General features: G+C 41.4%; 1 protein-coding gene across 1 annotated transcript in view; it reads left to right on the top strand.

Annotated features, from left to right (window-relative positions):
• Positions 1 to 22,947, top strand: part of plxna2 (plexin A2) — a 139,233-nt gene that overhangs the window by 46,386 nt on the left and 69,900 nt on the right. Inside the window, 1 exon segment of the mRNA XM_037245834.1 lies at positions 18,258 to 18,392. Coding sequence (XP_037101729.1) covers positions 18,258 to 18,392 — 135 coding nt within the window.

The raw sequence follows: 22,947 nt of genomic DNA, 5'->3' as shown, positions 1-22,947 counted from the left end.
CAGAGACAGATTTACTGAGGCTGAAGCAAAGCAGCACACGAGGTCTTGGTGTGTGTCATTACAGCACTTCGGAAAAAGAATATGATTCCAACAGGCAAACATGGTCGTGGTAGTGTGATAGTTGGGGCTGCCTAGCTTCTTCAGGACCTGGAGGACTTGCTGTGATTGATGGAACCATGTATTATACTCTTCACAGAAAATCCTGATGGAGAATGTTTGGCCATCAGTTTGTCACCTCAAGCTGAAGCGAATTTGGTTTCTGCATCAGTGCAACAATCAAAAACAGATCAGCAAGTCAACTTCTGAATGGCTTGAAAAAAAACCCCCAAAACTAAATGAATTCTTCAGGGTGATGACGTTAAAGTCCACACTTTAATCTGATTGAAATGCTGTGCCACCTTTGACAGGCCATAAATGCTCAAACTCCCTCCAGTGTTGATGAATTAAAGCAATTTTTCAAGTGACAAAGATGAAAAAAATGGGCACTTATTCATACCACTATATATACGAAGCTTAGCAATCAAGTTTTGCTCGACATATAATGATCATGTTCACTGGCAACATGTCATTTGCTGACCATTCTATGAAATGAAAAGAGAGCCGCATGCTGTTGTTTTAGTTTGCTCTTTGTGCTTCACTGTTGTGGCTATTTAGAGAATATCCAAGCTCTGATTTGTGACCATTAAGGCTAAAAGTGCTGCGTATTGACTAATCAAGCTACACAAATCGCCAGATCAGCTTCTTCTGCTTGATTGATCTTTTTACAGCTATCAAACACCCCTGCTTTAATTTGCTAATTACACCCTCTGATCCCTTAGTCGCCATCTGTTGTTTGATGCCTTGCGTTTTGCTGCCTCACTGAGCCCCGTTTCAGTTTCCAACTCACTGTTTGTGCTGTCCCGGTTGAGTAACTCAAAAAGTGCTTTGGTCACACGAGGGGCTGGCTGAGCAACCGCACGGAAAGCCAAATGCTTTTGTCAGGTCTTATTGAAGAGCGAAAGATTTTTAAACACAGATAATGAGGTGATTTGTTTGTAGTTGTTCCCCTTTAAAGACAGTTAGGAGCACGAAGAACAACGACATAGGTCAAGGTGTTATGGATTACGGAGGTCAGTCATACTCAACTGAATGATCCCACCTAAAGATGGTTAGTTGGTGACCTCTTGCATCTGCAAGGATGCTTTCACAACCACGGTTTTTATTAAGGGTCTCATTTGGTCATAGCTGTAGGTTCAGCACCAGTATGTTCTGGAAATCTGACAGACAGACAGATATGGCCTTCTAGGTTTTACAAACACAAATTTAAGTGCAATATAAAGCAGGATATCTTCTTATTTTATACACGGATGAATGAAGAAGAGCTCAAAATGCAATTTAAGGCACATCCTCTTCCTTTAAATATGCTGCCTATTGGCCTACTTAAAGCTCTGTCTTTGTGACATCTCTGTGTTCACATTGAGGCAAATATGAAGGGTTGCACATCAGGCAATGTCCCACTCTACCCGATTCTCTAATGCCCATAAGCAGCATGTCAACCTGGGCCCTCCCCCAGTGCAAAGTTGCCCCCCCTGCCCCCATTCTCTAAATTCTGGGAGGGAGGCACATGCCCGGTTAGTTCCACCCAGCAGTGTGCCTGCTTGTATTGAGCTTTCACTGGAGATTATTGTTGTTGAATTATGGAGGGCCTCCCTTTTGGACCCATCTGTGGCAGGAGCTGGAGGCAGCAGCAGTGGGCCTCCCCGCAACTGCTGAGGTGTGACGTGCTAACCATGCCGCCCATTCTGGCTCCACCCCATCCTTAGTAAACTTTAAACATCTGATGCTCTTGAGTCCCTGTTTGGATGGTAAAGTACAACACCATTTATAGTCATTTGCCTTTTGGCTGCTTTTACAAGCACGTCGGCGAGAGTGTGAGATGGACACATGAGACGTATGAGGGGGATCAGATGTGTTTTGTGTGTTTGAGGGTGGGGGGCATCCTCCCTTTTCCATGTCGTTGCCTGTCTGCTCAACCTAGTCATCCTGCCCTCAGGATGCTGCATTCCTCACGTCCACCTAAACCCAACTGACACCCCCCAAAATCACCCCAGCCCCCACATGCAGCTGTCTAGCCTGAACCCCCCTCCCCCCCATACCCCATGCATGGGCTCATTGAAGGGGGACACACGAGGCTGGAAGACCCCAAGAGACTGTAAAGCATTTATGCATAAATAAATGTTTGCACGCTTGTACACACACGCACACGTGCACTTTAATGTATGTGGGATGGACGCACTGTACGTAGATTCAGATCATATCTCAGTGACACGCTATTGGCTGAAGCAAAGAAAACAATAAAAATCATGTCCTAAGTTCCCTCTTCACTTTTCAGTTTTTTGAAAATATGAACAAAAGTAAGCTCAGTTTTGACCTTACATGACCCCTTTTGCCCTGCCCCCCTAACCAGACGCTTAAAAAAAATAAAAAAAAAAGCATATGGCATCCGCCGCTCTGAATTATCACCTCTGAGTCCCCAAACACATAAAAAATTGTCTGGGGACAACAGTGGCAAAGTCATCACGCTTCCACATTTCCTTTGTCTGTAATAAGCATTTTAGACAATTAAAAAGATACAGACAACAAAAAATCAAAGCTGCCCAGAACGCTGATTGGCGTCGCGACTGTCTTGGCTGCCAGGAGACTAAAGTCCCCTGGTTTATTCTGGCATGACAATGCTTTCTTGTCATTCTCGCCATCTGTAGTTTTGTCTGACACATTGTGCTTTAGCCATGGGACGTTTTACGAGACATTTTTGAATATTTTTACTACTCCGACTCAGCAGACAGAAAATTAGTAGTAATTTAACAATATGGTGTACAGCTATGATGTCTATCACGTGACACAAATTGGATTGTTAGTACAGTGATTACGGAAATAGTTTGTTTTATGTCACTTAATTTTATAGAAATTTAATGTTATCTTATTCATATTGTCTACTTTCAACAAGAAATTCCTTGCAGTATACCCTCTTGAACTGGTTCAAACCTTATCAAATCATCTCGTAATCTCACCGAATCAAACCAAAACGAACTGTTAAAGTGTACGGTCCTTGAATTGCTTTGCCCCCCATGCATCGAAATGTGTATCGAATCATTTATTGGAATGATGCACACAACTAATCTGCTCTTTTTGACCTTCTCACATGACACTACTTTAGGTTTTTGAAGTCGGTTAACGTGATGAATTCCATAACACTTTGGGGGACTCCCCGCTGCCCCCCAAATGGTTTGTGTCTTTGTTCTAGACCCTCTATTGTTGTTTGTGTCATCGAGGGAAATGTGGTTCACAGAAAGAAGACAGCTAGCGTGCCGTGTGGAGATATTCGCTGCCTTTGACAAAAAACGCATTTGATTACAATCGCTGACTTGGGCTTCAAGAGCAGAGCGCTTGCGGCTCACTCATGTTGAACTCTGACCTTTCCCTCGTAATAAAACCTGGGAGGAGGGCGCGCGTGTTTGTGTGTGTGTCTCACCCGTCTGGCCCCACGAAGACAGAAAAAAAAAGAACTCCCCGCGTCTGCCAAAAACCGTTAGCTAACTAAACAAGCGTCATTGGTCCTTCTCTTCTGTCTTAGTCACTTCCCACATATGGACACAGTTAGTCTTTTGTCATCAGGGGGACAAAGACGGGGGTATGTTAGGAGGGTGCTAGGAAGATAATATTTTAATGTTCTACGTGCTGTGAAGCTGGAAAGCAGAGCCGCTAACATTGTCAAGCATTAGTGTGGTTTAAATTAAAAAAAAAAAAAAGAGTGATGACTTTTCCAGAATTAGGTTTAAAGCCCATTTGTTGGGATAACAGGAAGCCACAGAGCTAAGGGGGATTTGATTCACACAACCCAAACACGGAGCCGTCTGGCCGGAGTCTGTGGTCTTCCAGATGAAAAAAAATAATAGTTTGACATGAGGCCTTTTAGTTGTGTCCGTCCCGTGTTTGACAGTTCGCTCTTCAAAAGGATTAAAAGACCTTGAATCGTTCCCAAGTGAAAAGCGTGAAAGCAGATTAGTATGTCCGATTAGCAGGATGATGTCACCCCTAAACGTGCTCATTACACGGAGGTGCGACAAAGACAAAATGACACCCGTAACGTGCATCCTTGTTGTATTTCACACCAGTTTCACACTTTTGGGGGGGCAGTCGAACGTCACCTTTTGATTCTCCAAAAAGTCTCACAATTTCTAAACTGACTTTTGGAAGAATACACAGCTTGAAATGTAGAGCACACAAACGCTTTGATGTTGAGCCGTCATAATGTGTGATGTCTGAAGAGATGTCAGCATATTACGCCAGTCTCCAGCTGAACGAGCATCCAAAGAATCAAATTTTCAAGTGCCTTTTGCTTTGCCTTTGGATTTTTTATGATGCCCCCTGCGAAAGGTAGCAGTGATGGCAAAGAGCAAAACTGTGATGGCGACTATAAAAGGAAATGACATTTTATTGAGTCTCACTGCAACTACAAAAACGAAAAGACACGCATTTCCATTAGTTTCTACTGAAAAGAAAATGTTTCCAAATTTGAAATTGGAGGTAGACCACCACCCCAAAACTGGTTTATTTTGACCTTAAATGTTTCCCTGTAGTTTATTAAAGCAAGACGGGTCACAAAAACTGGTTCATTTGAAGGAAGCCGTTAATCCCTCAGGTGATATGGGCATGAGTCAGTCAGGCTAGACAGCAGGAAAGATCATGTTCACCCCTCTGAGAGTCTATCAGAGCACATATAGTCTCTGAGAGCTGCTCTGTGCACACTGAGATGAGCTGTCACAACCCTTTAGACCCATGTTTTTGATAGTAGAAAAACAAAATACAATTTGAGTAATTTATTTTTATTAGTTTTCCTTGAATTGTTTATGACTGAAAGTGTCTGATGACTATCTCACCTGAATTCAGCCGAAAGAACAATCTTGCCAATTATAATGCAAAGTAAAATGATTCATGTTTTAAGATAAGGAGAAAAAGTACTCTTTATAATACCACTTAACAAAGACATGTAGTTATAACAAAATTAAATGGAATATAAAAAATTAATGATTTACTCATTGCTTCTCCTTCTGGTGTGCACGGCTTGGCCACCAGGGGCAGTATAATACAGTCCTGCAGGCAGAGATAAATAAGCTTTTCCAAATACTTTAAGTAACTCACTCTGTGTCGATGTGTTGTTTAAAACTTCATAAAACCGCCACATAGATTTTGGAATTGTTGTTAGCATTAAGCTAGGACAATTTTCTAAAAGCAAACAGTGGTTGTTTTAAATACTAAATGTGTAATTTAGTTTGTTTTATATCTAGTTTGACAATGAATTTGTGGGCGTGGCATGAGAACAGCTTGAAGCCAAACTGAATTTGAATTCTTCCCGACCTGCCAAACTGTTGCTTATTGTAAATTCAGTTTACTCTCCCTTGTAGTCGGAGCCAAAAAATTATTTTGTGATGTAATATTCAAAATTCTAAAAAGCTGACACCTACTATATGATGTGTGGACATTGCCAGCTATGGAAGTGGAAATTAACATATTACAAAATCAAACCGTGCGGCATACATAGCCTACTGTATACTGGGACAACCCAAGTCGCCCGGCTCAACGTCATCACATCACTGTGCATGGAAACACACAGAATATCATTTGCATGTAAATGGAGAAGCCGTTGGTTGAAATCCTTAAAGTTCAGCCCTGAAGGGGCATAGGTACTGCTTTGATGTAACGAGTCACCCTCTCTGCAAACACGTGATTATAACACACTGTTTTCACAACTTTGAAGTGTAATTTTTGTTACCCTGGGAAAACGCATTGATCGAGGATCCCATCAAATGATATTTCCTCCTGTGGTGCGTCTTGCACATCCACGGTGGCCACACACACAGGCAAACACGCAGACACACACGCAGGCTACTGACCGGCACTAATGCTCTAATGGCGCTGTCCTACATATTTGCTCAGCAAGTGTCTGTTGGCCACTTTTTGCTCAGTCGCTGCATGCTGGAGGCAGACTTGAAGAAGATGGGAGAAGGTTGTCTCCAGGCTGCAACGTATTTCTCCTCGCCCGTTGCCACTCTAAGATGACACTATTGTATTTTGTGAAGGATTTAATTACATTAACTAGCATAACATGCAGGGCTGTGTCCCCTAAATGACTACTGGGCCAGGAATGTTCAAGTTGACAGTCATCAACATGTTTTAGTGACAAAAAGCAAAGGCTTGAAGTTAAGGGAATGGTTTGTGAATGACTCATGAGGGCCACCTTAGCCAGTTACTGGCTCCCGTCAGAACCTGACAGAACAGAACCGAGCTGAGCCGAGATGTCTTTTGTGTGGGCTTCCATTCATCCATTTGCCCTTAAATCCTTCAGTGCTCCCGTCTGCATGTGGAAGAGTGAAACAGACGCTTTGTGGTTTGATGGAGGTGGCTATTGACCCAGTGAGGCGATGAGGATGGAATACTAATAGACTTAATGGAATTAATGTGTCTGTCACTCTTGCTTGGTGGGCGGAGTTTCAAGCTCCTTCCTGGCTGATGGTTTTTTTTCTTTTTATTAACTGTTATTGTTACCTTCCTATTCAGCATTGATTCATGCCGAGCTGTGTCCTACAGCTAGTCTCTTGTAAAGCGCCCCGATCCGCTTTGATAACGGCGCTTTGTTGCAAATGTCATTTGTTCATTCACTTATTGATTTATAAAGTGGCTGTGATCCATTTGTCTATTTTTCTCCTGCCATCCTTGCGCACAGGCCAGGTTTGCGCATTGCACATGTGCACCACCTGTGTTTGTGAGTCAGTGCGTGTGTGTTTTTGATTCCTCGCCCCAGGCAGTCTGTGTGTTTGCGTCTGTGTGTGTGCGTGCGTGCGTGTGTGTTTGTGTGTGTGGTTTTGATATTCAAAGCAGTGTATTTAGTGCCACCAAATTAGCATACTTTAACTGGTTTGCTCTATTCCTGCCAGATCGAGGCTGGCATTGAATTCTGGCACAAGATTGTTGAGCAATTTTAAAAAGCTTTAGAGGAGATTCATAGAGTGGCTAACTCGCACACTAACATGCGCGGTCCTTATTCAGCTCAATCAGACTCTTTGTATACTCATCATCTATCCACAGTGTGTATTCCTCCACTGTGAGTCAATTGTGAGATTATAAAATGAATACCAGCCTTATTTTAAATTTCACCTATGTCACAGAGAAAGATCATTATTCATAATATTTTGTCGTTATGTTAAATTTAATTTAAATGTCAAATGTACTCACGGTATCAGTATCAGTGAGTGCACAAAAAATTGATACTCATATTGATTAATCATTGAAATATGCATTCCGCAGTATCAACTTGACATGTTTGAATTCTACAAATAAAATGCTTCATTATCAAAATATCCCACTTTTTTAAGGGATCTGTCAGTCTGTGTTGCAGTCTGTCGCTCTGTCTAACTATCAAAAGCAGTGACACTCAGACAGTCCAGTGATACCCATTTTCAGCTGGTTCCCCACTGATCATATTAGCACAGGTTACCATGACAACCTCCAGAGGGGTTGGTCTGCTTTTCTGAAAGCATGTTGAATGGGGTCAGACAATACAGGCTACCCCCAATTGTGGCCTTGCAAAGGTCTGATTGGATAACCCAGGGCCCCCCCCCCCCCCCCCGCAGTTCATCTCACTTTCTTGTCCCCTCTTACAGTGCTTTTGCTGCTTAACAAGGTGAGAGGTTCACCAGTGTTGTTTTTTCTTATCCCAGTCTCAATGGGCTTATCAAAAGGTAGTCGATTCCTTAAGGCAAGAGGCAAAAGGTTGTGACATCGCCATCTGTGCTGCTCTGTTGTGGTATGCATTGGACTAAGGATAGTGCAGGCATTAGTTTATTTAATGCATATTATGTTGTTATCATGATGTCATTCTGGGTAAGGATAAGTAAGGCATTCAGGTTGGCCCAGCTCCAAAATCTGACAACTCTGAGCTATGAAAATGTTGTTTCCACGGTCAGGACTAAAGCTAAAAAATAGTCTGCGCAAACGGCTTGTACCAAGCTAACTCAATGACAATGTAACAGTGCGAATATGGCACCAGACATACATAAAATATACCTAGTTAAGAGGTTTATTCTGTCTCCCTGGCTATCCATATTTCCGGCAGTGACGCTTTTCCCCATCCGCACCCTTTGGTCTTCCTAAGGAGGAATATGGAGAACATACGCGCTTGCAGGAGTTTTTATAAAAGATGACCTACATTATCACAGCCTTGATGAAGAAAGACATCATTGGCTGTCGAAGGCTTCAAGCGATCTAAAGTTAATCAACCACTCGCTCATCAGCCAGGGGAATTGTTCCTTAATAGTTATATCAAACGCTACATGAAATATACAGTGACATTATTCAAGATCATACAGGTATGACGACATTATGCTTGTGTTTCTTTTTGCTGTGAATTTCAGCTGATACTATTTTGTATGAAATAGCTGTCGTGTAGCATTCCTACACATTTAAAAATGTCCAGCCTGAAATCCAATCTAAGATAAATAGGGTTTATTGACAAACTTGAAACTATTAATCCATGCTCTATACTTCTGTCATTTTTGTCTCATAGCGACTGATACAAAATTGTACTTTTTCTAATTATACACTATAATATATTGTATTTTAATCTTAATTTATATTGGGATATTTATTGCAAAGATGACTTTATTTGGTCCAAATTAACATAGAACTAGGTTATGATACAGATTTAAATTATACTTAGTTACCAAAACATTGTATTTATTATAGCAGTAGTGGCATTTTAATGTTATTTTCGCAACCCTTGTCCTCGACTGGATATTACAACCATATTGCGGCGTCATCTGTTTACATACGGCACACTATACATAGAGTTGCTTCTCCATACAGACACTTTTGAATACTAAAGAGGAACTCTAGCCATCCGTTTTCTCTCCCCATGGAACTCCTTGGCCCGCATCCATCACGAGCACATGGCCCTCTGGTAGGTGTTTGGAGCTAAATATAGACCTCACATGGTGCTTCATTCTTCTGCTGCGATGTTGTAATGTCTGTGTTTGGACTGACTACTATTCAGGCCTGTTTTCATCCAAACATGGCTTCCGTGGTTTCTGATTTTGAGTCGACGGGATATTGGGGAGGAGGCGGGGGAGTGGGGGCTGCAAGTGAAGAGAAAGTGCTGGTGTAATCACGTTTTAGGTTGTAAGTTACAGCACCGACGGCAACATTACAGCACTCAAATGGAATTGAATAGCTTGTGGACATGATGGAGATGGCTGCTCGTCAAGCCTTGGTGAGACTTTGTTCAAGAGGATGTTTGTAGAAGCGGATTGGCTAACGCGGTTTGAGTGGTTGGCTCATAACTTGCAGCTTTTAGCCCCCCTTTCTTCTGCAATCCTGTGTAGTATAGAAAATAGATGGATGGAATAAATTTGGGTCGGGGGGCAGATATTGGTCTATTCTATTCATGTCGGCCATTTAAATACAGAAAGTCAGGCCCTAATAATATCATTATTAAAGGTAGTGTTAACACACTATCTATTTCAAGTATATATCAAACTCATAGCCTTTCCGCATCCAGTAGCTCTCAGCTTCCAAAAGGTTAGCAACCCCTGGACTAAAGCGTTTCCCTTCAGGGTTAAGGGTAAACATTCTCCACTGTTCACCAGTTAATGTTACGACATTATTTGATTGTTTTGATTATTTGTTTGATTTTATTGCGTAATTTTATAAAGCTGTACAGTTTTAGAAATGTTGTTTTGAAATTCCAACACATTGAACTAGTTTATGCTTTTTCAAGTCGAAGGTCTATTTAAGTCCCACAGGTCACGGTAATGCACATTTCATACCATTGGCAATCACTCTAATCAATAAAAATAACGTTTTGTCCATCTGTGAACTCTGAATGCTACTTTTAATAGCAACACTAACGCAATTTTCTTTCCTTATCACTTGTGTCATTTTCTGCACCAACAGCTCTTGGTGCATCAACACTTCCACGGGCAATCAGGCCCGATTGAATTGTATGCAATCAGTGGTTATTCCATCTGATCATCCTCCGCCCGCCCGCCTGACAACTTACAATCGCACAAGCCCTGGCTATAAACGGGCTTAATTTGTAAAGTGGAGGACACTGTTAAAGCCCTTTGAGTCCCTAAAAGGTTGAAATACACTGTACTGTATTAAAAAAGCCCATTTATCCTTTTAAGCTGATGTGTTCTGATACTGACGGAAATCAATACGAAAAGCAAAAGGTCATCACATGTGATTACTTGGCTACAGAGTCTTGTCTTCCAATCTGGCATTCATGAGCAAAGATGTAAAGTAGGTTAAAGACCTTGTGCGTAAAGCTCGGAGGCAAATCGATAAGCTTTATGTTGCCTGGCCAAAAATATGAAGTAATTACTTGGTATTGACTAAAGGTCATTTCAATAGATATAGTGGCCTTGGAATTTGTTAAGAAGAGAATTATTATGCTCGAGTGTTGATTCAGACCAAGACAAATTACAACCCTCCTTATTAGACCAGGGTTATAATAGTTTGGAATTTTCCATTATATTTTATTTTCGACTTGGTTTAGTTAGTTTTAATTCATATTACAGCTTTGTTGTGAATTTTGATTGTTTTTTTTAAAATCAAAAATGCTGTTTTAGTTTGGCTTTACAGTCGACAACTGCAGTATGTACATATGTATTTACTTTTTTGGCTTCAATTTATGACAACGTTGTCCTCTGTAATATTTTGTTGAGAATGGAAAAAAATATTGAAGGTTTTCTAGCGGTGCACAAAGAAAAGGTCAAAGAGATGTTTTTGTATGTACTGTTATTCCCCCTTTACTGTCTTTGCTCTCTCCACACCCCCATGTTTCTTCCTTGTATCACCACGTAAAAGCCTCTCCAATCAGAAGCAGGCTAACATATGACTTATGGGGATCGTATCTTGCACTACAGAAATGCTGTGCTGGTTCGAAGCATCTCACACACGCACACACACGCACAGCGCAATTCTGCACAGTATTCCCTACTGACACACAAATTCTTCAAGCTGACAGCAGTGATGGATTAGATGCGTTATCGAGACAGAGCGAGACTTTGCTGTGAAGGAAAAAGAAAGAAAGACACACAAGAAGCAGCCGTAATCTGTATTTTAGTCCATCTGAAGTCAAGAAATACAATAGGTACATTTGAAGGCATGTCTGTGTGTGCTTGGTACATTGTAACTATCAGGTTCTGTCAGGTGATTAGATGCTAGTTAGCATTTTATGCTTCTGCATTCTAAAGAATCATTTTATCCATTGTATCCAGTTGAGTTTTGTTGAGTGTTTGTAAACGCATGTATTTATAGCAACAGATGTTACTGCACCATCAGCCAAAAATGGTATCTTCCATAATATTTTATGTCAAAAGGTTGATGAAACTATTGTTATGAATCCCATATTCAAAATAGAAACCACATTTATCTTCACATAGTACGTTGCGGTTATCTATGACTATAGGGGTGGAATTTGGAAAATACAAGTTCCTAGAATTGTATTACTTTGCAATTGGTTGTTTGCTTGCCTAATGATTCCACTTGCCTAATGATTCCACAATTCCTTTTATGTCAGATACGTGCGAAGGAATATAAAAACTTCTAACATGCAACTTTTTATCGTTTATATCAGTAGTCTTCAATCACATATTATTATTATTATTATTATTATTATTATTATTATTATTATTATTATTATCATCATCAGTAGTGCACAATTATATAAAAAAAAATATATATATAATTTATTATATTATTATTATCATGATTATTATTGCAGCAAAACATATATCTCCAAAAATGGATGTTGACTGGGTCGAAATATTTATGTGCAATATTGTACTGGTTTAAAACTGTTTGAATATTTAGTTCAAGCCATTATTACGTACCATCAGGCATTTTTGGGAATTTCCCCAAGCATGAACACTTTAACAGATGTTTAGTATTATCAGGTCCTGTGGTAGTTAAGTCAAAGGTGGAATCAGTACCCATACAACATGCTGTCATCTGTCACTGTTTGCAGCTCCCAGCAGGGTAGACTGACAAGTTGCCTACCAGCTCCCCTCACAGTTTGATGCAAACCTTCGGTGGCATTGTCACACAAACACACACACACAGTCACCGCCATTGAAACACCCAACCTTCGGTTACAAAATTATACTATGTGCATAGCGGAGGTGTAAAATCAATCGTGAGTCAATTTTTGCCTATCAGATGTTTTTAGTCGCGTCTACGTCAGTCAATAAGACAAACCATCTAGAGAGTTTAACATCGGAGGTCAGGTTTTTTTTTTTACGTTATTCTACATTTGTTGAATTACATTATGGTCAAGATAGCAACCTTTTATCTAAGTGAAAATACAGACTCCTCAAAGCTGTCACCACTTTGGCACTTGTCAATCTCCTGCAGGTTGTCAATATACAATACAATTATTGTTTCGATAGCGCTTTCACTACAGCTGTCGCCGTAACAAAGCGCTTTACAGACCCTATAACTAGCCATCACATTCACTGTCTTTTACTGTGGCTGGGCACAATTGCTACGGACAAACTCTTTGGAAGTGCTCGGTAAGGCACAGTTATTGTGATTGCTCCAAATCCTTCTGACCTGTCCCTTTCACAAGCTTCACAACATCACTCGGCTTTATAAACGAGACGTTTTCCTCAGCTAAGCCTCTTCTTTTGGATACTGTAAGTGCCGGGTGTCTGTGCATTGAGAGGAAAAAAAAAAAAAAAAGAAGCTGTGTTCTTTTACAAAGTATACAGTAATCCAGTGTGTGGGATTGGGAAGATAAGGCAAATGTCTCTCACTTTGACACCTAAAATGGCTGAACTGGATTAGTGCCAATGCAGGCGATATGGTTGCCGCCACTCGTGGGAGTGGGATTTTTTTTTACCCAGATTCTAAAGTAGTATAGTGGAACACAGAATATAATCAATTCCACAGTGGTGGTCCTGACTGTTTGAATTTAGAATAGATTTTGAAGTTAAAAATTAAGAATGGCCTTTATGAAGTGGACAGCAAACACTTGAACTGAAAGGAAAAACGCCAAAAGTCTCTAATGGTAATTGAACTCACAAAATCACAAAGGAAACTCACAAGGAAAATCACAATTTTGCCTGAATGTAGCTGTAACACCAGAAATTAATAATGATACGTATAGTATAAAATTTTTTTTTTTTTGAGGTGTCTTACAGCCTCACCGACTACTGCAGCCTTTTATTTACACCTCTGAATAAGAACTTTGTTAAAACCGCCTCCACGTCAAAAACTTTACGCTTCATATTTAGATGCGATTTTTTTGCGGGCCAAATATAATTACACTGTGGGCCAGAATTTGCTCCCCCTGACTTAGATGGTCACTAAGGTGCTCATGGTTCATCACGCACGGCAGCATTTTCAACACGTCATCCTCGCTGGGCGACATTCAAACTTCCACTGTTTACCATGTACAGTATACTGTCTGTACTATTCTAGGACAAATTACAGGTTTTTCTGTCTTTGCTTTTCTTACTTCCTGGTGTGAGGTGTCAATGTTGAATGTCCTCTATATCGTTGTTTGATTGTGGTTAACCTTTTGCGGGTTACAATCCGCTTGAGTAGCCAAAAGCCGGTGGCCGAGTGCTCGCCTCCTTCAGATGACTGTGTTAATGTTGGCAGCCACCCACGTCCACCAGCATCCACTTGCAAAAAAGCTAACCTTCCTCAAGGCCGAGGTGAGAAAATAGATTTTTCCGAATCTGAAAAGCAAACATCGCTTTAGGTAATGGTGAGCAGCCGTGGTTGTTAAAGCAGAAATATTCTTCACAAACGAAGAAAAGTGTCCACTCAGCCAAGCTGCAACATCAGCCAAGCGTCCCGAAAACGAATCAACGCTTTGTCATAAGTAATAAGAAACTTCTTGGAAAGCTCAATCAGTCTCACATCGACACTGTTATTTACATTTGAATAAATGGAATACATTTGCTTGCCGCAGGTTATTTTCTTTTTATCTGAGAGTGGCAGCCTCCACGATGCAAAATGCAGACATGCATTTCAAGGCACCGCTACTTTTGCTTTTATTTATTGCTTTGCACTCAGCAAATTGCTTCACACAGTGGGGGAATCACAGTCTGGCTGCCTGTTCAAAACGGGCAAGGGCAGAGGGAGCGGAAATGGAATGTGAGCGAAGGCCAATCGGAATTGGAGTTTGGTCAACCTTCAAACGGTTCGGCGGGGTGCTTACATACTCTGATCAAAAGCACCCCTCTGGCTCTGGCGCCTGTAGCCACAAGGAGGGTGCCTCTGATGGCGCTGCCATGGCTTTCCTGCTGCCCATCCCATTGGCCCCCCAACCGCTTCTTGTCTGCCATACAACTGACTATAGCACGGTTATCAGTGTTATCAAAATATTGCTAAAAGAAATGACAAAAATCACATGAACGAGAAACCCGATGCACTTTGACTAGTTGGTTTTTTGGGACCTCAAGCCTGCGGCAAAGATTTTTCTGATCTGATCTGTATGTATGCTGGGTGGCACAGTGGTGCACTGACTGACTGGGTCTAACCTTTCATTCATTTACATAGTCATAAAACACAATATTCTGTAAGCATTGAAAGATCAGTCGGAATGCTCTAAATTGGCTGGCACTCAATAGGTTCTTTCTCTCTTTGGTTAAAGGTAGGCATTGAAGGTGTTAACAACAAAAGTTGTAAAGAGTCCTTAACCGCTGTTACCAACAGAAACAGTTCACTTAGTGTGAAAGCTTCTTTGGATGTGAGTCAGGTCACTTCACCTAACTCCTGATTACTAATTCTTGTCATGCAGCAAGTGAGGGATCCAATCTAAAGTAATCTCACAGTCTCCGTGGTCAATAGAAGCGAAACATGATATTTTATGTCCTTCTAGACTTTCGAGTGCTCTGTAGAAAGTCACTGGCTAATACACTGGCTAATAGCCGTAGTCTATGAGGCTCATGGGGGATCACCTCGCAACACGTTGGGTGGCTCTTTGGGGTTGTGTTCTCCCAAAGCAGAGGGGCGGCACGACAGAAAAAACAACCTTGACACCCAGCGTGTAAAATAAAGCCTAATGGGGCGGAGAGGAGATAGTTTGAGGTAGAGTTAATGGAGGGTTTTTTTGGCACTGGATTCACTTACGTACTACAAGATGGTAGCATGAGAGTAAGGTGGTGTGGTTAAGAGTGTGTTTTGCACTGAATTATTTTTGGTCCAATGGTCCGGTAAACATTGGTTCCTCCGTTTCCATTTTCCCCTTGCACGCCTCTTTCGCCCACCCAGAGGTGGTCCTGTGGAACGGCTTCACATGCTACAAATATGCCCGCATGGCCGTTGGTATGTGTTTGTGTCTGTGTGAATGAAACATTTTTTCCATAAATTACAGTTACTATAAAAGATCAACTTGGTATTATGAATAGCAACTGGATGTGGGTGTGTGAATTGGTCAAGGCCAGGCAAAGTACCACAAGAGTCCGTAGGTGTCTAAAAACTTTCCTTTCTTACAGTTTTATTCACATTAAAGCATTACACAAACAAGCTAGAAATAAAATGAGAAAAATAAAAGCTTTGATTCTCCAATAAATCAAAACAGAATGTAAAAAATATTATGATGGGAGTGGATAATGTCACATTAGTAGGAGTCCCTGTATAGAAGCATCGTAAGTGCCACAACCAACTTTTCATTTAATATGACTAATCATTATCAGTCTGTGTGTGTGCGTGTGTGTGTAGGTGTGTGTGTGTGTGTGTGTGTAACTGATAAACTTGAAATTCACTGTGGGGGTGCCTGGGGTTTGAAGGTCAGGTGAATTGTGATCCTTGGTGCCTGCTTACAAGGACACACATTTCTGCTCCTACAATGTACGCACACTTTAGTCATGTCGGACATGCTTTATGGACAAGATGGCGCTCCCATGACCCCGCCCCCCTGCACGGCCACAGTGTTCACACACATATGGTTTTCACACGTCGTATTGTTTTATAGCGTTGGGATTTTTCATAGTCAGCAGACTACTTCCTGGTTGATGGAGCATTATGAACAGATGGAAACTGCCGTTATGATTCTGGTGGACGCTTTCAGTGATGCTATTGTGAAAATAAATACAAAAGTGTAAATACAATGAAAGTAAATACACAAAAGTGCTCCCACCCTCCCGCTGCATCGTCTCTTGACTGACTTACGACCTTGACGTTCCCCTCTGTGATGCTTTATTGAGTGTCGGCCTGCTTTCTGATGCTGTGAGCATCTAAATAGATGGATGAACGTTCAGGCGGGATGCTGGCGGCCATAGTCGAATGATAGAGCCATCAGCTTTCACGGGGGAGGGAAGGGCCGACGATATTTCACACGAAGAGACATCGCGTATGCGTCGGAAACCTCGTGTTGCCCTTTAAGATTTACATTCGTCCATCGAGTTTGGGAACTGTGCTGGTATCCGGTTACGTGAGTCTGTGGGGGTGGGGGGGGGGTTATATGGCATGGCTATTCCCACTGTTTTTGTGGTAACTTAGCCTGTAGTTCCAAGTTTTATTGGGGCTAGGCCATCATCCATCAGGCCGATGGAAGACAAACAGAGCTAAGATTTCTCAAAGGCCTAATAATATCAGCTAATAATTTAGTGGTAACCCCATCCTGCATTGCAGGGGTCAACCAGTCACCTCCTCCTTGAGAGTAAATCACTAAAAGAAAAAGTGAATGCGCACCAAGCATAAAACTGCCCCCCACCTACCGCCCCGCTGCTCTTTCTTGACAAGATTTAAAGACCGTTGACAGACTCTGCAGATGGAGACAGTTCCCCCACCCTTTGCAATCTTTAGTTTCACTTTTGCAACAGCAGACGAGAGCGCATTTTAAAAGCAAGCACACACAAACAGGCACACGCACACACAAGGAAAAAAAAAAAACAATCCCGGAGCTTTAACTTGGCTACTGTTGATGCCTTTCGGGCTTTTGACAATGTGGAGTACTAATTAAGTAGATTAAACATATTTTGGCACTCTCAGATATTCTGCTAATCAGTGCAATCAAACAGAAAAAAAACGTTTTTTTCTTACAAACATTGCCTGTGTAGAATAAGATGAGGAATACAATTTGTTTATTCGTTAATGTGGGTGGTGTTAGCAAACAAGATTTGTAGATGTTTCTTGGCAGTGTATCATGCAGTATATCATCTCTTACCCAGAGTATGATGGGTTCCTATATCCAAGAACGAGCCCCCCTTTTCTTTTCATTTATTATGAACATGATAGTTGATGGAAAATCTATATTTTCCATTGCATCCTACTAGTTCGACTCACTTCTTTGGAGCTTTAGTTTCCTTGGTGTGGAGAGGTCAGTTTACTGACTTCAAACAGCAAAAAAACAAACTTAGATAATGTCAGCACTGGAGTGGAACAAGGACTTTTATTGTCACCTTTGCACTAGTATCTAAGGCGGTCCCGATCTGATAGTGATATTTGATGTCAGTTTGACATCAGCCCAAAAAACCTTTGGGATATATCGATCTCCTCCTAAATGTATGATATTAGCATTGATTTACAAGCAGTCCATTCCAGATTCTGCCCCTGCTCTTCTATCCAGCGATGTCTGGACCTAGCATGAGGTTGGATTTATGCAACCCAAATATTTGGATTATTGGGACATATTTTCTTATATCTACTGTTGCTGACTATTGTTCTTTGTTTGAATAGTATCACTTGATCAGGACACTTCCAACATTTGACACACCCTTTAAAGTGCATACAAATTGGATTGGCTTTGACCCAGTAGATTAAGTGCATACCAAAAAAAGAAATAAAATAATGGATATTCCCTACTGATATCATATCAGACTGTTTCTGACAGTACAGTATCGGTATTGTATCGAACATGAAAAAGTTGCATCGGAATACGCAGCAGCACGTGATCTTAAAATGTTCTGGGACGTCTTGGTGGTTGATATGTAACCAAGCCAGCGTAGGTCATCTCCGGGCAAAGGAATCCTCATGCATTTTTATTTGTCAAGGCCAAAGCACTTCAAATTGCTTGTCCTTCCTCTCAAAGTTCCAATTTTCAAGATTTTTTAACAACCTCTCTGCTCAATGTCAAAGAAAGAGCTCCTCGTACTATTGCTGTAATTAGCTTTTGAAAGACATTTGACAGATGATTGCTGCAGTGCACCGGGTACACATTTTAGGCCGTCCGTGTCCTTAATGCTCTTCATTGTCTTTCTCCTCAGATTCGCATTGACGGCCCTCCTCATGGAGGTGTCCAGTACGAGACGGTGTCCATCATGAAAGACGGCAGCACCATTCTCCGAGACATGGCGTTCTCCCTTGACCGCGCTCACCTCTTCGTCATGTCTGAGAGACAAGTAAGTGGCGCAAACTCGCAGCGGTCTTTACTCGCATTTTAGTAAAAAGTGCGAGCAGGAAACGGATACCGCCTTGGCCTCCCCTAACAACATGGGTACAAATCGGCTATAAATAATCTGGGTGGCACAGCAGGGGACATTGTGGCAGCATTTGATAATGAAGGCGAACAATGAGGGCAGGCTGGAAGAAAGAAAAAGATGAGGTAGATGAGTGATGCAGAGAAAGCAAGAGAGAGACAACTGAAATGAAGGGCGACTACGTCACAGAGTCTGATGAGAGAAAGAGGGATGATTGTGAAAGGGGTCGTTAAGGTTGCCCGTGTACTCGTCTTATCAAGCGACACAGCAACATCAGGTGAAGAGCAACCCATTACTGACACACGAGACAGACGTGGCGAGAGGGGACAGTGCAAGGGTGATTGATCACACAAATGTTAATAACGTGATTGGACAGGCAAAGTTTACCTTTTGGGTCTATATTAAGGATGTTTGCATTATGAGTGTGGTGGACAGGCTGATGGTCAAATTATGGATATAGACAGAGAGAGATCGTCTTCATGTAGCAAGCAACCGCCCAGAGCAAACAGGTTAGCGCATGGCAGTGGCACTTTCCACTTCCACTGCTTCATCATTTCCCGGGAGATAAGCGACTGACACAAATAGCTGTGGGGTGTGTGATTTGTTTTATTTCGCACAAAAAAAAAGATTTCACACTGTAAAAAACACACAGCTTTGTTTTAGTCAGTGTTTGCCTGCTGGGAGTGTAAAAATAAAACAGTGTCACGTTGAATCTCATCTGCGGCAGCTCGGACGCAAACTGCGTCGCTTCTGACTTGAACAAACAGATTTGCACCTTGAATCTCTTTGATTCATGCTTGCTGAAGAAAACTTTTGGTTTTACAGCCATAAATCTGAAGGTTGCACTAGTGTTTGTTTTTGTTGATTGTATGTGTGCCACTGCATGGGTGGAGCAGTTCAAATGTGATGTTGGATAGAATGAATGTGTTCCCCACAATGACAGCTAAGGACAGCTAATATAATGGGGCAGCTGGATTAGTGACAATGCAGGTATTTAATCTCAATAATTCATTGTTTTTAATATGTCAGAAATGTCAGCAGTGGGGCGTGTTTCAAATGACACGAACCTATTAACACAACTGACAACAATAAAGTTTTGAAAGCAGGATAGAAAACGGATGGATGGATATAAAGAGATTAGCATGATTAGCGTGGCTCTTGTTCACATTCCAGCGGTTATGTATATCAGAACCAGCTAACAATTTTACCTCTTTCCATCAGCAGTTTTTCCATCAGTCAGCCCCCCCCCCACCACACACACACACACAAGCAGCTTGATGGGTTACATTTCCGCATTATGCAACACAAGTTTATTTGCACGTCAGGCTTTGCATTATATCTGTGATTAAGTTGTGGTCGAATGCATGCATCCGACTTGATATTGGAGCAGCGCAAGTGAAGGTAAAGCCTGCAGGCGACACTGCGAGCATAGCAATGCAAACTCAGCCATGAGGAAGTGTTGCAACAGCAGAGAAACTATCCAGCCATTCATGTGAACAAAAGCAAACTTCTGGTCGGATGAAACCGCAAGTCCTCACGCGAGATCCCAAATGTTGCTTTGCACTGGCTTCCACTTAATAGTAATCTAATAATTGTATAGAAGCGGCACACAAACTGTGCAGTACTGCTTGAGCTTTGGTGTCTGTGCTTTGCTCAAGGGCACCTCAACAGTAATCACACTAGCGTCTCTCCAACTCCACAGCGGGACTTGAACTGTGACATTCCGGTTCCAAATATCATACAATTAGAATACCTATTTCTGCCCTGCATGTGGTTTCTACACCATCTTGGGAGATGGCAAGATAGTTTCCCGAGCATTTGCCTCCATTTAAACGTTAAAAAGCTAGGTCATTAAAGGTGCAGGCATTCCGGTTCGTGTATCCAACGGCATGACAGATTCCCAAACAAAGACAAGTTTGACTCTAAAGTCTTATTCCATATTTACAAAATCCTTTATTCCCGTCTATTCGGCAGATGAAACAAGCTTTTGATGTGAAGTCGCTAAGTGCGAGTGGTGTGAATGAGAAGCGATGTGGCATTAGCATTCATCACATACGCTCCCTCTGCCAGACTTGTTCTCCAGAAGCAGACAAACGTACGCATATAGTTCAGGCTTGTGTTCAAGGGTACCACTCAAGCGTTGCTCCAGACAGACAGCTTATCATTATATTGTTTTAAACAACTACTGTTTTTTTCATGTACTTTTACTGGCAGTATTGCTATCAATGTCCAATATCAGGATATGCATATATCAATTTATGTGTGCGCGTGCGTGTGTGTAGTGTGTATATGTGTGTGTATCTATTGTGTGTCTATCTATCTATCTATCTATCTATCTATCTATCTATCTATCTATCTATCTATCTATCTATCTATCTATCTATCTATCTATCTATCTATCTATCTATCTATCTATCTATCTATCTATCTATCTATCTATCTATCTATCTATCTATCTATCTATCTATCTGTCCGTCCGTCCGTCCGTCCGTCCGTCCGTCCGTCCGTCCGTCCGTCTGCCTATCTATCTCTTTCTCTCTCTTTCTCTCTCTTTCTCTCTCTTTCTCTCTCTTTCTCTATCTATCTATCGATCTTTCTCTCTCTTTCTCTATCTATCTATCTATCTATCTATCTATCTATCTATCTATCTATCTATCTATCTATCTATCTATCTGTCTGTCCGTCCGTCCGTCCGTCCGTCCGTCCGTCTGCCTATCTATCTCTTTCTCTCTCTTTCTCTCTCTTTCTCTCTCTTTCTCTCTCTTTCTCTATCTATCTATCGATCTTTCTCTCTCTTTCTCTATCTATCTATCTATCTATCTATCTATCTATCTATCTATCTATCTATCTATCTATCTATCTATCTATCTATCTATCGATCTATCGATCTACACACATACATATATGCAGATGCGTAATGTTTATTTAATTATTGCCAGTCATCTGATATTTATGGAGGAATATGAACATATAAAAGTAGTATGGTTACAGTCACTCTTGCACAATATTTAAAAATATTTTTTTACAATTTAGTTTCAGAATAGTCCACACTGAATTTTGTTTTGTTTGTCATTCCATAAGTTCCCAATTTATTTCCTGTTTGCCAATTTAGGGAGCAAATGTGTTGAGTCTGGCACTGTTTGTTTGTTACTGTCACCATGCAGGCAACATGGGTTCAGTTCCCACTCAATGTTGTTGTGAAGGCGAAAGGTCATCTGCATAAATCAGCATGGAGAGGTTCCAACTCAGCCGTGACCACATATGTACATGATATGAAAACTGGATGGATGAATGCATGGATTCACTTGGCAGACTTTATATTAGCTTGTCTATAAAAACATGATGGGTGATACGAATGAGTCAGTTCCATAATCTTAAATTTCAGACTAGTGATGTCAAATGTCAGACAGCAACGCGAGAAGAAGTCTGGCATCCAGGACCACATCACGACCGCCATCATTTTTCTGAGCGAGCCAGCGAGCGAGGCCAAGTGCTTGCTGAGGGGAGGCGGCGAGAACAAAGCAGGGATGATATCAAACACAAAGCAGGACAGATTTTGGCTCCAGTTGCATTTCCTACTCGGAATAACAAAGAGGGTCTCTCCGTAGGAAGGACTTGGTACAGAAAGAGACCGAGAGGAAAAGAGAGAGAAATATTCACACTCACTTCTCAATCCTGCTTGTGTGTGTGCGTGTGTGTTTTGTGCCTCAACATCACACACCAACCACAAACCACATGGCCCTCTGTGTTCATTTGCATAGTGCACCGGCTCGCACACATGAGACTAACAGATTTCAAATTATTTTATAGAATGTTTTGTCACGTGATTATTAGCCTCTTTTCAAGCAAATTTTATATCGTTAATCTTCATTTCCACTAAAAGGTACAATAGAGTTCAATTACCATTACAATCTAGAACTTCATTTCCATTGTAGTCCATCCTAACACACAAGGGACTATTTTGACTGTCAATCGATCAATCAACAAAAAGCAGTCAGTGCCCTGCGCCACACTCCACAAGCTAACCAAAGATTACAACTGCAACAGCTCTCCAGTGAACGGGAACTAAAAAGATGGACAGGGATTTGTGATTTAATGCAAATTTGTAGCCAAAGAGCCAACAAGAACCATGGCCACTGAAAATGAAAATCATTGTTGCATAGTCAGCATTTAATCACAATTGGCTTGCAGTTACACTGCCAACTACTGGTTTGGGCATTTGCCATCCAATATTAAATTGAATTTTATTCATCACTTTACATTGTAGACAGCACAAGAACCACTTGGCTCTTTTGTTGTTCAGTACAATGCAGCCTGTTGGGATAAATAGCGCCAGTTACTCCTGCTCTCTTTCTATCGGACTTTTGATTGTCAATATGTCTATGATATTTTTTGTTCCCTTTTGTGGTGACTGTTCTCTGTTTTTATGGCTGCTGGCAAATCGCACACGGTGGAGAATAATCAGTGAGTGTGTTAA

This window comes from Syngnathus acus, chromosome 2 (assembly GCF_901709675.1).
Source record: "Syngnathus acus chromosome 2, fSynAcu1.2, whole genome shotgun sequence".
Lineage (NCBI taxonomy): Eukaryota > Metazoa > Chordata > Actinopteri > Syngnathiformes > Syngnathidae > Syngnathus > Syngnathus acus.
This window is presented reverse-complemented; position numbering and strand designations above follow the sequence as displayed.